We start from the raw sequence: 13,107 nt of genomic DNA on the forward strand, positions 1-13,107 counted from the left end.
TAGGGCTGTCAGAGTTAACGCGTTAATCGCGATGAGATTAATTAAAAAAATTAACACGATTAAATTTTTTAATCGTGGTTAATCGCGGCCCATTTTGTCCTCTGTCTGCTGGACTGGAGGACTGGAGTGTGGGACCTGCAGTCCAGTAGGTGGCGGTAAGCCACCTTCAAGTTGGTTGCTACACAAATATACACAGTCTAACATATATCCACAGCTCCATCCATTGATTTTTTGACGGCTTTGTTGTAAACAAATGCACATGGCCATGTATTGATTTTTTTGACGGCATCGGTTGTCAACAAATGCACATGGCCAGGCAGAGGCTAGCAAAGTAACAGGCAATTTCCACTGGATACAATTCGTTTCAATTCTGTGTGAGTTTCATGCATCATGTGTTATGATTAGGTAGGCCTGCTAGGTCTGGTCTAAAAGTTGTTTGTCTAGAGATTATAACACTTTGGAGTGTTGAAAGTCCAAAGCGCCATATATAATATTTTTAATAGAGATTAATCGCGAGTTAACTATGGAAAAAATGCGATTAATCACGATTAGAAAAATTAATCGTTTGACAGCCCTAGTAAAATCTAATGAAAATAGTAAAAAAAAAATATATAATTGCATTACTAATTATTCACACAGAATAATTTAGTTAATATTCAAGTGATTAATCTATTAATAGTTTTTTTTTATTACAAATGATATACGCCAACATTTAAATTCCTACCAATGTTGCATTAGGAAAATTAACATAATTTAAACCAGTATCTGTGCATTTACCTTTATTTTGGTGTGTATTTGCCTATATGGTTCCGACATAATCTTTTTTGGAAAGTGGCGGTATTTAGGAATCATGACGATTAATTAATTGTGCCGCGGTTAATTGCAAAAACAAGTTATTGTGACATCCCTAGTCAAAATCTAGAATTTTCTAAATGTATATTGTATGTGCTGTGTAGTCTTGTCTGTGTGTATCGTATATTTTTGAGGCCAAAAATGAATTTCCACAACAGTGCACAATAAAGATTTTCAACTGTCAAATAACGTGTAGGACAGAGACAGAAACACGGTTGTAGTTTATCATCAGACGTTACGATCGCGTGAGCTGGAGCTACTGGGTCAGTCAATCCTTCTTTTTCTGTATCAACCTGTGATTCAGCTCAGCTCAGGGCAGGCGCTAAGACAGCAAATAGCTTCATACATTTACGCAATTGCAGTTAGAATAACAGTTGTATGGCATGTCTCTTTGCAGTTAGCTGGCGGTAGCAGCAGTGAGTCAGTGAATGAGTTAATGGAGACAATGACTCGTAACTCCCGAGTCAGTAAAAAGAATCTCGTTCATGAATCGCACATCACTAGAACTGGGAGTCTGGACCCCGCCGCATGTGAACTGGGAGTGGTCTTCCCGGTCTACCGAGGCCTGACGGCGGCTGACAGGAGCGCTGGGACATCCTGCAGGTTTCGATTTTCCTCACGAGCAGTAAGGCCGAAATGTAATCTAACATGAATACCCGCCTAATTAGTTAATTGTTAAACAAACAGCGCACACTCAAAAAGAAGTGAAGATAGACATATTGCAATCGTTATGTGTTTTTCAGGAAGCCAAAACCACACATGGCAAGATTTATTGAGTCTGAGCAGCAGCCCCCAGTTTGACAAACTTCACAGAGCGACGATGAGAACGAGTCGCGGCGTTCCCACTCCGCTTCACCGCGGTGAGATTCTCCCAGACTTAAATCCTGAGGTACAGATACAGAGAGCGTCTCTGCAGGGGGGACGGGACATGAGAGAGTCCCCGCATCCACAGAGAGAAACCATCAGAGGCGCCGTTTAGTATGTGGCTTTACAGATCAGCCGAGCGGTGACTGTGGCCTCGGGGAAAAAAACTAATTATCCTTCACATTGCCAACCCAAGAATATGCGTTATAGATGAACAAGGAGAAGTGAACACTTTTAATCAACTCTCAGAGTGTCTCCCCCCATCCCCCCATCCCCACCCCCCTCTGCCCCGACATCAGCAGTTCACAAACACATAATTAGAAACAAGCGCAGGAAATGGATGTTTGGTAGGTGACGAGGTTTTATACATTTCAAAACACCAAAGTGTGAAGTGACAATTCACAGTCGACAGATGCGGAATTACACAGCTGGAGAACTGGGCATTACTCAGAAGGGGGCAGTAAATGAGGAAGCAAAGGACTGTGGGTACGTAGAACAGTTGAGCTTCTGCTGAAATACATGGAATACTGAATTACTTGAACGATCATTAATAAAAAAACAATGTAAACACACACAGTGTAAGGCCGGGGCCCTTCATATGAGAATGGTTTGTCACAAAAGTCAACAAACAGTACTTTGGATTTTCTTTTTCTTTTTTTTCTTCTTGCCCCCCAAAAAACCTTGGGACACAGAAACAGTAACACACTTAACAACACCAGCGCTCTTCGTACAACAGGTCGTGGGAAAGGAAGCAACAAGTTGAACCCGGTCATCTTAAATTAATGCTGGAGGTCCAACAGCTATCCAGCAAATCATATGGAAAACACAACACCCTTCTTGTTTCAGAGTGAATCTGAAATGTGGAATGACTTATTTTTTTGTGGGGTGGGGGGGTTAATGCACGTGTCCGATGATGCTACAAGAGCATCGTGCGCTTCTTCAATAAGAGGGAGCCTGTAAACTTTCTGGCTGTCATGTAAACAAAGAATTGTGTTTGTGAGCTGTTTCAGATCTCCCTCTCAATCTGCTGTTCATCTGTCCCCTTTGTAATACCTCATATTCTGCACTGGTAAATGGAACAACATGCTTTTAAAGTGTCCTCTAGGGGCCTTGACGAAGTCTAAATAGTAAACATGTCTGAACAGAGGAGAACATCTGTGAAATGGAAGAAATGTGTTGAGCGTGTGGAGTGGACGGAGCACAGGTGAATAAAGGCAGCGTCTTCTTTTGAGCTGGTTGGACAGTGAGGTGGGACAGCACAGAGGTCGGTCAGATTGTAACAGTATGAACAGTAACACTGGGTAGAAGTCAGAAGGACGGGAGGCGGGAGGTCAGTCCCCCCGTGAGCAGACGCAGCAGCTCTGGAGCTGATCAAACGGACGTAGAGTTTTTGTTTGTTCGGGTTTTCAAAGCAGTATCTAAACAGTATGACAAAAAAAATGTACAAATGTACAGTCAATGTTTCCTTGATGTTTTCCATGCATGTATCTCTAATAACAACATTTCTGCTATCTATCCATCTGTGTGTACAGTATGTGGAGGCCGTACCGGCTGCGCGGAGCATGAGGCTGAGCTTTATCTGAGGCATCAGACATGGGATATTCAGTCCCTCTAGCTCTCCGTCTCCCCGTGGACATTTTCCATGTGTACTTTGAGGTAGTCGTTCCTGGTGAACTTCTTATGGCACTGCTGGCACTCCGCCATCGGCCGGTTGGGGTTGTGTGTCAGCTTGTGCCTGCTGAGCATCTTCTTCAAGCTGAATGACAGGTCGCACACCTGAAAACCACAGAAAATACACACACACACACACACAGGTTATATATTTTTTTTATCGTTTTGACTCAGCTTTCAGTTTTTTATTTATTCATCTTTTTTTTCAGTTCATCATTTAGAGGGACAACGAGGAGTTTGCTTTTGGTTATAAAAGAGTCTCATATTAATATGGATGAATCTACGTTACCCACTTGTTAATGGGTCCATTTTTGATAAATATATCGCTTTGTCTTTATAGTTATTTTGATATTATTATTTAATGGTCGCCGTGCCCAGCATTTCCTAGTTTTGGTTTCCCGGACGCTGCCCGGTGGGTCATGGAAGTAATGCCACCGAATCGCCGTTTATGGTCAGAACTATGACAGTAACTGATCGTCTTTCATTCTTGATCAATGAAAACATTAATGGCAAATGTTTTCGGTTTTGTCCATCTTGCGCGTGGAAGCACTGAAACTCCTCATTGTCCCTTTAAAGGGACAATGAGGAGTTTTGGAAAGTGTTTTCACACTACATTTCCCATGAGCCTCCACGCGCACAGTGAAATTCTTGGGCCGGCGCAAGATGGACGAAAGCGAAAACATTTGCCAAGAATGTTTTTATTGATCAAGAATGAAAGACGGAGGTTGGAAGCCGATCAGATACGTCGTAGTTCCGACCATAAACGGCGATTCGGCGGCGTTATTCCCAGTGTCTGCGAAACCAGGAAACTAGGAAATGCTGGGTGAGCCGACCACTAGATAATGATAACAAAATAACTATAAAGACAAAACAATATATTTATCAACAATGGACCCATTAACAAGTGGGTAACGTAGATTCATCCATATTAATATGAGACTCTTTTATAACCAAAAAAATCTCCTCAGGGTCAGTTTAATCTCTGATCATGTTAGCGGACTTCAGTTTTCTCACAGGCGCAGCCGGACACAGGGAGGGATATGTAAATCACACCACGTGTACTCGGTGACAGAAATCCCCTTTATTTTTTTTCTCCACCGGTTAAAGAGCGGGAATGCATGCAACTTAACATCCATCATAAATGAGCCATTTCACACTGTACAAATGACTCCATCATCCTCTATCAATCACGATAATCCGCCACTGGCTGGCGTTCAGCTGCAGTTTAACAGACTGCTTCAGGAATCACAGCGTGTCTCCTCCTCTCTCCATCCGCGGAGGAGAAATTCAGCGCCGCGAATTACATTCAGAAAATCACACGGACGGGTTTTTACGTCTGAGGACAAGAAAAACAGAACAGCAGAACTTCTACAGAACCACAGTCACAACAGTTTACCAGGTAACTTGGATGCTGATGCTGATGTGCTGTCACGTTGAGTGGATTTAGTGGATCTAGTGGAATGAAACACAGCTCAGACAATCTCCAAATCTGATCCGGTGTCAGTAAAGTATGTTGAATTTTATGACGTGAATCAGTGACAGGCAGCTGATGGGAGTAAGGCATCCATGTCTCATCCTAACCCAGATGTTACTGGATGCTGCTACAGCATTCTTAATACTCTTCTGACAGAGGCTGCTTAGACAGCCCCTCTTACTTTGTCTGGAAAACTTTGCTGGATCCGCTTTGCTGGATCTGTCTTGACTCAAAAATCCACCCAAACTAAAGTCCACATGCTATTTGTATTATCTTCAATAGTGTGGGGGGAGAATTATTTACATGAAAACGTCTCTTATAAAGCCGGGGAAGAAGAATCCAGATGAACGCTGTACGTGGCTGCGAGACTCTTTGTGGTGATGCTTCGCTGACAGTGATCCTGTGGTCTTACACAACATCCAGGAATATTGGCTGGTTAAGATGCCGATGCAGATCGAGGATTATTAGGATGTTAAAGCTAAAAAAATAAAAGAGTCTGAAGTTTCAGAGCTGGGTGATGGATTTATGGAATTAAGAAACATATTCTCGGGTTATGTTCGGGGCTTTTCAAAGTGACACTCAACTATTATGGGATTACTGGCGCGTCTGGGAGTTAACGGCCGTAGTGTTTGTTCTGAGATATCAAGATTTATGGACATTTATTCACAGTGGGTGTCAGGAATAAGGACGTCCATGGGGGGTAATTCGCACTGATACAATATTAAAAATGTGCTATGTCTGTGTTCAGACAGAGAGTCAGAGGAGAAGGAGTGGCCTGAGCACCATTATTGCCCAGAATCCTTTGCAGCAGTTTGTGGTAAGTGTTCCTTGGGTTTATATTACAGATACAGATGGGGCTGGATAGGATTTCATATGATTTTGACTTTAAGATGGAGCTGTGGCTTTCTCAAAAAAACAAACTGTACACACACACAGACACACACATATACAGTAGTATATATATATATATAAAGAAGGGAAAAAAAGAAAAGATAGATAGACGAGCTGTGTCCACTGCTATTTTGCAAGTTTGTTTACTTGTTATTATTATATGTTTCATCATCTTACATTTTTTGAAATAGCTTTGGTGTTGATATTAAGCCAATGCATTTATAACTATAGAAAGTTATAGCTATAAGTTTTTCTTCATCCTGCTCCTTTTTAATCTTTGCAACCGTGTGAAGTATGTAAACCATGAATGGAATAAATCGAAATGAAATGAAATGAAATATATATGTATATACATATACATATATGTATGTGTGTGTGTGTGGGGGTGTTTTTGAATGTATATAGAGGAGGGCTTACATGGCTGAGATAGTGATAATGAGAAAGTTTGTTTAAAACATAAACAGCACCTTCTGTTGTGTGTCCCTTCCCCAATTTCTGAGAATAATTATTACTCCTGCGGTATTATAAACACGGGGTAATTTCTCCCTCTGATCCTCTCAATGTGTTTACGTGAGATCAGCCCGCTCGGCCTCTCCAGAGAACCCAGATCACTATCTGCCTCTGGCTGAGCAGCTCCCCCAACTCTTCCCCACATCTGGCCCGGAGCCAGAGCGCCATCACACACACACACACACACAGACAGACAGACACACATGACTGGAGGGCATGCACAGGTTGGTTTGGAGGCACGACGGAAGCAGGTCCGCACTTACATCACATTGGAAAGGCTTCTCTCCCGTGTGGGTCCTCATGTGCTCGTCCAGCCCTCTCTTCTGGCTGAAGGCCTTGTTGCACTCGCTGCATTTATAAGGCTTCTCCTGCAGTGAGCAGAGTTAAAGAGAGGACTTCATCTGTCTGTGCGTAGCAGAACAATAAACACAAAACAATACCGTCCCATATGGACAAAACCTGGAGGAGGGAAAGAAACAAAAAAAAACCTGTAATGAGCCGCACATGTGCACGCACACACGAGTAAAAACAAACAGACATGCACAGTGGAAAACACGAGACGAAATGTGGAAATACGCCTGTTAACACACACGCACGCACACATGCACACTGATACCCTCTGCCTTCACACCCCGGCGCTCTCTCTCCCTGTGAGTTTATGAAGATGTGAAATTAAAGATTGCACAGCTCCTGCAGTAGGGAGGAAATGACCGGCGTTAGGGGCCATCAAAAACACATGGATACCTCAAAGGAACAAGAAAAACATGGCACAGAAAATCCCTTTGAACGTGTATCAGAGACCCCGGCACTCTGGGGATGTCGAATATCACTCCTCTGTCTCCACACCTCATCAGTTTACCAAAGAACATTTCCTCTGCGCCTTTCGGAGGGCCGGCCTCGCTGTCAGTCAAAGTACATATCTCGCCGTGGGTGTGTTTTCACAAAAACACTGCACTGCACGCGCGTGTGGTGTAATGTGTGTGTAGTTCCACAGTGGGTGGACCGCGGGTGTGTCAGACGGTCAGAGGGGAAACGGCGGCGACACCTTCGAGACCCGAGGAGAAATAAGAAGCGTGAAGATAGCGGGGGAGTCGGTTCCCAGTGCGGCTCTGCCACGAAGCTGTTTTTTTGACAAGTTAGCCCTGATAGCAAAAAGGCCTCTATCCATTTAAAGCTTAGTTGTCATGGGAACAGGGTGAATGCAGGAAGTAAAGGGTCCTGGGAAAGGCGCTATCAGGTGGGCGGGGCAAGAAGTGCCCAGTGACACGGGATACAAAAGGAAGTAAAGATCAGGTTCACTGCATGTGTGCATGTGAGCAGGCACATGTGTGTGAGAGGCTTTAAGTATGCAACTGTTTGTGTGCATGTGGCAGAATAAAGGGGGACAATGGAAATAAAGCAGTGTGTGTGTGTGAGAGAGGAAACAAAGGTTTGTGTGTAATGCAAATTCCCCCTTAATTCCTCTGCTTTAACGAGGACCACCTCTTTTTCCATAAGGTTAGAACAGTTCTTGTATGACAAGGAAAAAAAAAGAAAGAAGGGAACTATGAGCGGATGGAGGTCAAAGGTCAGTAAACATGTGGTGGACCCAGAATGCATCGCTGTGACCCCGGTAACATTGAACATCTGTACCTGGTGACCTTCACTCTTCAGCAGCTGTTCACCCTCTGGCCTTCTGACCCGCGCGTTCCTCTGTCCGTCCTCTGCTGCAGCAGAGACGGAGTTCTGTTTACTCGCTCCAAAAGAGCCTCACGTCTCAGGTGTCATGTTAGCTACATGGGTATTTGTAAAGCAGCATGACAACAGGAAGTCACTATAGCCATGATGATTACATGGACACAAATAATCACAAATCCCATGAAATAGGAATAAATGCTGATTCAAACAAAACTGCCTCATGTAAAAAGGTTGATCGGAAAATTTTAATCCGAACGGGCTCATTCAGAAAGACATTTCTTTCAGATCAAGACGGGTGGTTCATGCCGGTCGATTTTCAGCGCAAGATCCATCTAAACGTTTAATCTGATCGAAGTACTTCTACTGCACAAGATAAAGTGTTGCTGTTATGTGAGGGTCCTGCTGTAGTAGCCTCACAGAGATCGCAGGGGAAGAATAAACTGCTGTGGCTGCATCTTAAAGGTCCAGCGTGTAATAATTGGCAGGGTTTATTGGCAAAATCTGAATATACTACCCATGAATATATTTGTAAAAGTGTATAATCGTTATAAAATAAAAATTTGTTTGGTTTTTGTAGACTTTCTACACATACATTCTATACAGTACATATAGCATGGGTCTTGCTTTAGAGAGCGTCACCATCTTGAGCCGCCATGTTTGTACAGCAGCCCAAATGGAAAATCCAGCCAGCCAGAGAGCACGTGCCGCGCATTTCGCGTTCATAAATGAACCAACGAAGACTATGTTTTTTTGTCCTTTTTGCCGCCAGCACGCGCTGCAAAGATATCACAGTTTTCAACCCCAATTTACACACTGGACCTTTAATTAAAGAGAAAACTAGAAACAAAAGTAACAATTGCAGCACAGGCTATTAGGTCCATGTTGATCAGAGGATCAGCAACAGGCACATAGGAGAGAGGAGGTCAGCACGGGGAGAGAGAGGGGCGAGCGAAGGAGCAGGACAGTGTTTGTTTACGGAGGGAAAAGCTTCTTCTTCTTCTACCGTTTTCAACAAAGTTGACCGGCAAAACTTCAGTACGCATGTCACAGTGAATTTACTCTGATTAGTTGCTTGATGCAGGTACACGCAGGTTTTAATCGGATCAATTTATTTTGCGTCCATGTAAACAGTGAAGTTGGAATTTCCATTCAGAACGATTATCAGATTGTGGGTAAAACGCACATGTAAACGTGGCAACTGTGGCCTATGAGAATTCAGTGTGCAGCTAGAAATCAAGGAGCAATCAATGTCAAGACAGTTTTTAGCCTTGTTAGCATGTTAGCCATTCTAACAACAAGGTTACTCCCCCACTGCGGGCCAATTTCAAATATTTCAAAAGCACTGAATGGGTTGCCATGGAATTCTGGTTCTTACATCTTGGATGAATCCCATAGACTTCAATGAGCCAGAGCCACTGATTTTTCTTTGTTGCCACCATGACACTGTGATACTTCTTAGTTAATGCGTTGAATCTAGAGACTCTTCTGAATGCATTTCCATTATGTTGTATGTATGATGTTCCCTGAATTACTATCTTTGTCAGATCAGACCTGGAATCTGAGACCAAATACCTGCAAATCTTTTAACATAGCTACTTAATATTAACTTACTATTTTCCTCTATGACTGACAGCATGGTTAACATTATACCTGATCATCACCAAGTTAGCATTATTAATGTGTGTATGCTAAAAGGGGAAAACGATATTTAGCTCATACAGTAGCACTTCTGGCCAATGTGCGACCTCACAGATCTGACTACACACTCTTGGTCTGTAACTATATCTAGTGCACACTGTGCAAGGTCACTGTCCGCCCTCTTGTCTGAGAGTCTGAACTCAGTCTGTAACTCTTTCCAGTGTGTAGCCTACACCCTTTCCCTACTAAAATTAGCAGGAAAATCTGTTATTAAAAGCAAATTTATCCAGGCATAAAAATGATTCCAAGTTTCTAGTGCCAGTCGAGTTTACCTTTCTGTTTTCACATCTGCAAGAAGTGATGTCATCACAAACACTTACAAGTGGACAAACAGTGAGCTGCTAGCCGGCGAGCAAACAGGTGAGATGGATGTGTCACATCTCATCCTGATTGGTTCTCTTGTTAACGGTGTGGCCGCAGTGTTTCTGGTTTAACAGCACCGTGCTGGAGGTGACAGGTGTGTGTGTGTGTGTGCTCTGACAGATATCCCAGGGGTGAGAATGTGGGGATTCACCTCAGTGTTGTGTTTCCATGACTGATGATGACACCCACCACATCTACTGTGGAGTCATTTGACCAGAGCGTAAATGCTGATTGTTCCCTTTTCTATTGCGGACAAAGACCTGAAATGAAATCTCTATCTACTGATCATTAGTAAACCACTGAACCTTTTAATTCCTGACACAACATTAAACCTAATTCACCTGTTGGCTCGTTGCCTGGATCAGACCACAGAGGCCTGTGGATGGAACAACATCAGCTCTACCAAGTGGTGCGGTGTTTACATGGGTCGTGTTTGACTTCCCTCCAACAAATTACTGTTGGTTCTTTTGAACTTTTTAATTTTCAACATGTTGTCGTACGAAAAAACATTCAGACAGACTTCTCGGCTAACCAGAAAAGATGGAACCTCTGACATCAATTCTAATAACTGTAGGCCTATATAATATAGATACATCCACATCTAGTGACATCAGAGATTTAAATAATATTAGAAAAAAAAAGTACCGGCCCTCAATATCCCCTTCTGATGTGGTTTGTGGTAAGAGCACACAAACTCCAAACTCGTCCATCTCAAATCGTCTGTACATTAACAGTGAGCTCCGGCCAAACGACATTTGTTTAGTGACTTCATCTGGCTCTGCTGTTTGTAACTGTTCAGCCCATATTTCAGGGCGAAGTGAGCAAAGGCAGATCCAGGAACATTAGGAACCAAACATCAGTCAGTTTAATCAGCAGCTCGCTAGAAAATTATACCTGTCTGTTCCCACTGAGCGACGTGGACCTGAGCAGGAGACCTCCATCATCAGCTGACTGTAAGAGCGGCGCGCTGTGCTCTGGACAGCGTTAAGACGGGACAGATCTTTGAAATTAACGGCGCTGACAAGCCGTGACTGTCACAGTCATAGCTGCAGAAAGTGGTGATGGAAATGTATGATGGAACACATATCAAGTCTCATTCATCAGAGGGGACACCAACACACACACACACACACATCCAGATGCTCTCTGAGAGCTCATGGAAAGCGGCGCTCCTTGTGTAGAACTTAGAAGTGATGCACGGAAACGAACAGGGCGTCGCGGCCCAGGATGTGACCTCATCACCTACCTTTTCCTCTCTCCACCCTGAGCTCTGACTCAACCACTTTACATTTACAGTACGTGTTCAGCTCATGACGGCTATGTGTGCATCCGAAGGCAGCATGAAGTGTGTAGAGATTCAATCAAACTTTGTTTCGGCCTCTGAAGAATATTAGAACATGGGAGTCGAGATCAAACAATTACTGAGCCGCAAATTTCATCCTCTGACAGAAACCACCGTAGGTTATTGGTTCTGCTCTGGGCACTGGAGAAAGTAGGAAAGAGATTTCCTGTTTGTTATTATTACAATATAAAAGTTCTGTTTCTGATAAAGATGTCCATCTGTGATGTTCTACCATGTTTCCTACTGCACCTCTCTCTCTGACCAGGAGGGTTGGAGGGCAGGCAGCGCTCTAACACACATTAAGCCAGTGGTTCCCAACCTTTTTTGGCTCATGACCCCATTTTGACATCACAAATTTCTGGTGACGCCGTCAATCAAGATGCGCAAGCTCAGATATTTTATATGCTGCATTTTATTTGAACTCTATTTATATATACGTATATATACACAACAGGTCTCTCTTGTAAATGAGACCCTGGGTCTCAATGAGATTTTACCTGTATAAATAAAGGTTAATAAAAACAAATAAATAAAATATTCGAGAAAGTGAAAGTATCGAATACAGTTGTTTAAAATTGTGTGTGGTGTTTTTAATTATAATTTTAAAAACAATAATAATTAGTTGAAAAAATATTATTTATCAGAATTTCTTTTCTTTTCTTTTTTTTTTTTTTTACCAATTACTAGACATTTCAGGCGACCCCACATGGGGTCCCAACCCCAAGGTTGAAAAACACTGCATTAATCACTGTACAGCACACACACACACATACAGTGGCATGCAAAAGTTTGGGCACCTCTGGTCAAAATTTCTGTTAATGTGAACAGTTCAGCAAGTGGAAGATGAGATGATCGCAAAGGCATCAAGTTAAACATGAAACACTCAATTTTTTAAGCCACATCAGTGTATTATTTTTGTTTTCTACAGTTTTAGAGTGAAAAAGGGAAACAAAGCAGCAGCCTGCAAAATGGGAATGGGAAACCAGGAGACTTGAGCTCTCAGAAAACTTTGACCAAGGTATCAGACAAGATATTTACTTTTTACAAAAAATATATATTGTTTGAAATGTAAAGGGAATGTGTCATTTATAACTTTATGTGGTGGAGAAATTATCAGTTTTTGACCAATCAGCTTGTAGCTCATCCCAGTTTGTTGGTAAGACCCAGTCAGGGAATAACTGGAGGAGCCCATGTCACCGTTTAAAAAGGTCTGTGTTTCTATTTGTCCAGATACAACACAACCCTGAGTGTTCCCGCTCTCTGTCTCTGATACAATAAAAAGATTTCTGTGTACAACATTAAAACCAACAAGAGCATTGAGGTGGTTCAAACTTACACGAGTGTGTGTGCGGATGTGCATCTTCAGGCCGTCATTCTTGCTGAATGCTTTGTCACAGTAGGGGCACTGATACGGACGCTCACCTGAGGAACAGAAGACATAACTGCACATGAGACCACAACAGAGTCATGGGAACATACTCATTTGAACAGGTTAATCCTACAGGTCATAGGTGTAAGAGGGTTACAACTCCCCCCAAAAATAATCATAATTGGTCAAGCCCATAATATGGTCAGAAACATAATGAAAAGAACCACCAGGCCAACAAACAATTTCAAATAGTTGGTTCATCATATAAAAGGAGAGAAACCACTGTCCAAAGGAGGTGACGTCACATCATTGAGTTAGCAGGTGAATTGCTGTCTTAAAGGGATAGTTCATCCACGATGGGAACGCGTATCCATGGTTTTGCTTGAATTTACCTCA

The 13,107-nt window shown here is 42.7% G+C and overlaps 1 protein-coding gene across 1 annotated transcript; it reads right to left on the minus strand.

Moving 5' to 3' along the window:
• Nucleotides 1-3,327: 3,327 nt before the first annotated feature.
• LOC146959869 (uncharacterized) lies at nucleotides 3,328-12,784 on the minus strand (the record flags this gene model as incomplete). The annotated part of the gene is made up of 3 exons (XM_085772827.1): nucleotides 3,328-3,492; nucleotides 6,526-6,630; nucleotides 12,679-12,784. Coding segments are annotated over 3 exons (376 nt in total), but the record flags the coding sequence as incomplete, so codon positions are not given.
• Between the last annotated feature and the right edge of the window lie 323 nt (nucleotides 12,785-13,107).

This window comes from Trachurus japonicus, unplaced genomic scaffold, assembly GCF_045865225.1.
Source record: "Trachurus japonicus isolate A0001 unplaced genomic scaffold, Traja_1.0 AP030979.1".
NCBI classification, from domain to species: Eukaryota; Metazoa; Chordata; class Actinopteri; order Carangiformes; family Carangidae; genus Trachurus; species Trachurus japonicus.